Source organism: Gavialis gangeticus, unplaced genomic scaffold (genome assembly GCF_001723915.1).
Source record: "Gavialis gangeticus isolate Ggan-Ray unplaced genomic scaffold, GavGan_comp1, whole genome shotgun sequence".
Taxonomy (NCBI): domain Eukaryota; kingdom Metazoa; phylum Chordata; order Crocodylia; family Gavialidae; genus Gavialis; species Gavialis gangeticus.
In genome coordinates, this window is record NW_017729029.1 from 74,767,480 (window position 1) to 74,770,499 (window position 3,020).

At 38.6% G+C, this 3,020-nt stretch overlaps 1 protein-coding gene across 8 annotated transcripts in view; it reads left to right on the top strand.

Moving 5' to 3' along the window:
- Positions 1–3,020, top strand: part of CLCN3 (chloride voltage-gated channel 3) — a 194,800-nt gene that overhangs the window by 174,854 nt on the left and 16,926 nt on the right. For 4 of the 8 annotated variants that reach the window (XM_019521769.1, XM_019521774.1, XM_019521770.1 and 1 more), the window contains 2 exons: positions 133–349; positions 2,663–2,849. In XM_019521769.1, coding sequence (XP_019377314.1) covers positions 133–349; positions 2,663–2,849 — 404 coding nt within the window. Of the gene's footprint in view, positions 1–19; positions 350–2,662; positions 2,850–3,020 lie in introns of all 8 variants that reach the window. The other 4 variants (XM_019521771.1, XM_019521775.1, XM_019521772.1 and 1 more) reach the window with 3 other exon arrangements.

A 3,020-nucleotide genomic window follows, 5' to 3' on the forward strand; every position in this document is an offset into this window, starting at 1 on the left:
ATTTTTCATTCGTGCAAACATCGCCTGGTGCCGCCGCCGCAAATCAACAAAGTTTGGGAAGTACCCTGTCCTGGAGGTCATCATTGTCGCAGCAATAACAGCTGTCATTGCCTTTCCCAATCCATACACAAGGCTCAACACCAGTGAACTCATTAAAGAGCTTTTCACAGACTGTGGACCCTTGGAATCCTCCTCTCTCTGTGATTACAGAAATGACACGAATGCCAGTAAGATTGTTGATGATATTCCTGACCGTCCAGCAGGCACGGGAGTTTATTCGGCCATATGGCAGTTGTGTTTAGCACTTATATTCAAAATAATTATGACAGTCTTCACCTTTGGCATCAAGGTAAGTCTTCACGTAAGGATTTCAAAATGCAGTGTGATAATTACCACTCTTTCTTTCTTTTTAATGATTGTTGAAACAGATCTTTTAGGAAATTGCTTTTGCTTTAATATTAGTTCTGTAAATGGCCATTTTGTTTATAAAGGGGTCTGTTGAAATGTACATCAAGTACAGAAACAGGTTGGCTCTATGGTGTCAAACCCATACAAACTGAGATAATGCTTCCCAGATTTCTGCAAACTAAGTGCACATCAAAAAAATGAAATCAGGCGCCACCAGCACTGCCATGTGATGTCACAGGCCTGCCTGTCTGAATGCATATCACTTCTCCATATCCTGTTCCAGTGCAGTCCTTCTGAATGTAGTGGGATTTGTAGATTTTCTGCTTCACTGCTCTGACACAGTTGCTTTAGTTGAACCTTTCTTCTTTTTGTGGTTCTTCAAGTTTAATTGTTAGAAAAATATTTTTGTACAGTGATGGATATTTGTTTCTTGGTCTGCATACAGTCAGGCTAGGGATTATGCTCATCTCCTGTAGTGGGGAACAATAAAAACGTATTTGTTTCTTATTATGGATAGGATACAGTTGTACATAATCAGGCCCATGGGAGGAAATGAATAGGAAAGGGATATAGGAACATGAGGCTAGCAAAGGACTGGAAACAAGTTGATGTAAATGAGTTAGCAACAACACTTGGGTTCTGCAGCAAGACATTAGCAGCTTCAAAGCCTTTTTTATTGTACCTTATTCTATCACAAAAGATAATTTTTTCAGTGTGCTGCTGTCATGGGAAGAACTGTAAGAAGGGAAAAACAGGGATTTAACAGCTAGATTTGGGCTATGTGCATTGGCTACTCATTAAAAGTTGGGCACAGTTTGCATTGTGATATAAGGACATTAATTAGAAGTTGCTACTAATGTGATAACAGTGAATAGTGAACGGTGTTTCAGGGATTCTGATTCCTTGAGATGGAGAAGTAAACATCTCTCTTAAAGCCTGGGTTTCTGACTTGCATTTTTAGATGGAAGTAGCTGCATTGATTTGTCCTGGATTCATATTTTCAAAGTCATCTTTGCAGCACAAGCGTTGCCAGTAATGATGATAACAAATGAGAATGAGAATGAATTCTGTAATGCAGTTTTGCAGCAGGGATTAGCTTTCACAGCAAAGACTGTGTATTAGAACTGCTAGATACATTGTAACTATCAAGTGATCTGTTTTATTACATGCACATCTTATTAGTCATTTCTTTTTCCTTAAATTAATGTACTGTATTTTGAAGAAGCATACTTAGTCAAAATGGAAGGAACATATTTATAGTAAGACTTGCATTTCATCCAACATGACACACACTTCTAGCACTTCTGACTGCCTTTAGGAGAGGTAGCAATGTAATTTCAGCATTCGACAACACATTTACAGCCAAGTATGTTTTGCAGGTGGGACATTTACTTCCAGAGGAGGAGTAAGCATGAATAGTGCACTTTTGAATCCTCATAGTTTGATGCTGCTGACATAAACCAGGCTTTGCACTGCCTCTTTTAGGAATCATGTATTATCAGGCAAAGCTGCATCTCTAGGACATGGTAACTAATAGAAAAAAAGAAATTAAATGGATACAGTAACTACAAATTACAATCACTGTGGTTCTATTCTGCATGTGATGTATCTGAGCAGTTACTAGAAACAATGGTTGCTCTTTGGGTAGTTCTTGTATTTAGTAAGAACCTCTGAGATGCCAACATTAAAGGTGCAGTGTAATAAGGAGGATTTGGTTCATTTACTTTTAAAAACATATCTGTTACACTGAGCAAATCATGAGAACATGGTAGCTAGTTAGGGTACTGGGCAGATGCCTCTTTGGGGCCTGTTTGTTGGCTCTTTGGAATTTCAGACGGTACAGAAAGGCAGAGAGCAATAAGGAAGATCTTTCAGTATTGTAACCTGACTTAGGGTACAGGTCTGGAGCTGTGATGTTAGCCCTGGGAATTCTTCCTTGTTGATACCCTCTGCCTTAAATGTATATAAAATGTAAGTAAACACACTCTTAACATGTAATTGACTCAAGTAACTGAAGAGTCAGTATTTTTGGAGTTAAATATTCTCAGTTTATTATGTCAGTTTACATAGAAACACTGACAATTTGATCACTTACATCTCTCTGTTTGAAACTTCAGGACAGAAGTACTTTTGAAAAGATGTCAGTTAATTCTCTATGGACTTGTATGAAGTACATTTTTCAATAACAAGCTGCATGAGGCCACGTGTATTTTACAGCTTTATCATATTAATAGTTTTATTGCTTCTGTCGTAGGTACCATCTGGTTTGTTCATCCCCAGCATGGCAATTGGAGCAATAGCAGGGAGAATTGTAGGAATCGCAGTGGAGCAGCTGGCCTATTATCACCACGACTGGTTTATCTTCAAGGAATGGTGTGAGGTTGGAGCTGACTGTATCACACCAGGCCTTTATGCCATGGTTGGTGCTGCTGCATGCTTAGGTAACCGAACTGTAACCTGAAAATAGGGGACTGATATTTTTAGTATTAGCAAGATAAGATTCAAGGATGAAAGGAGAAGGCTGCAATCAAGCATGTGTTTATAAGCAGGGATCCTGGTTTTCTCTGATTAAAAATATCCCCAATTTTCAGGTTAAAAAAGTAACCCAAAAT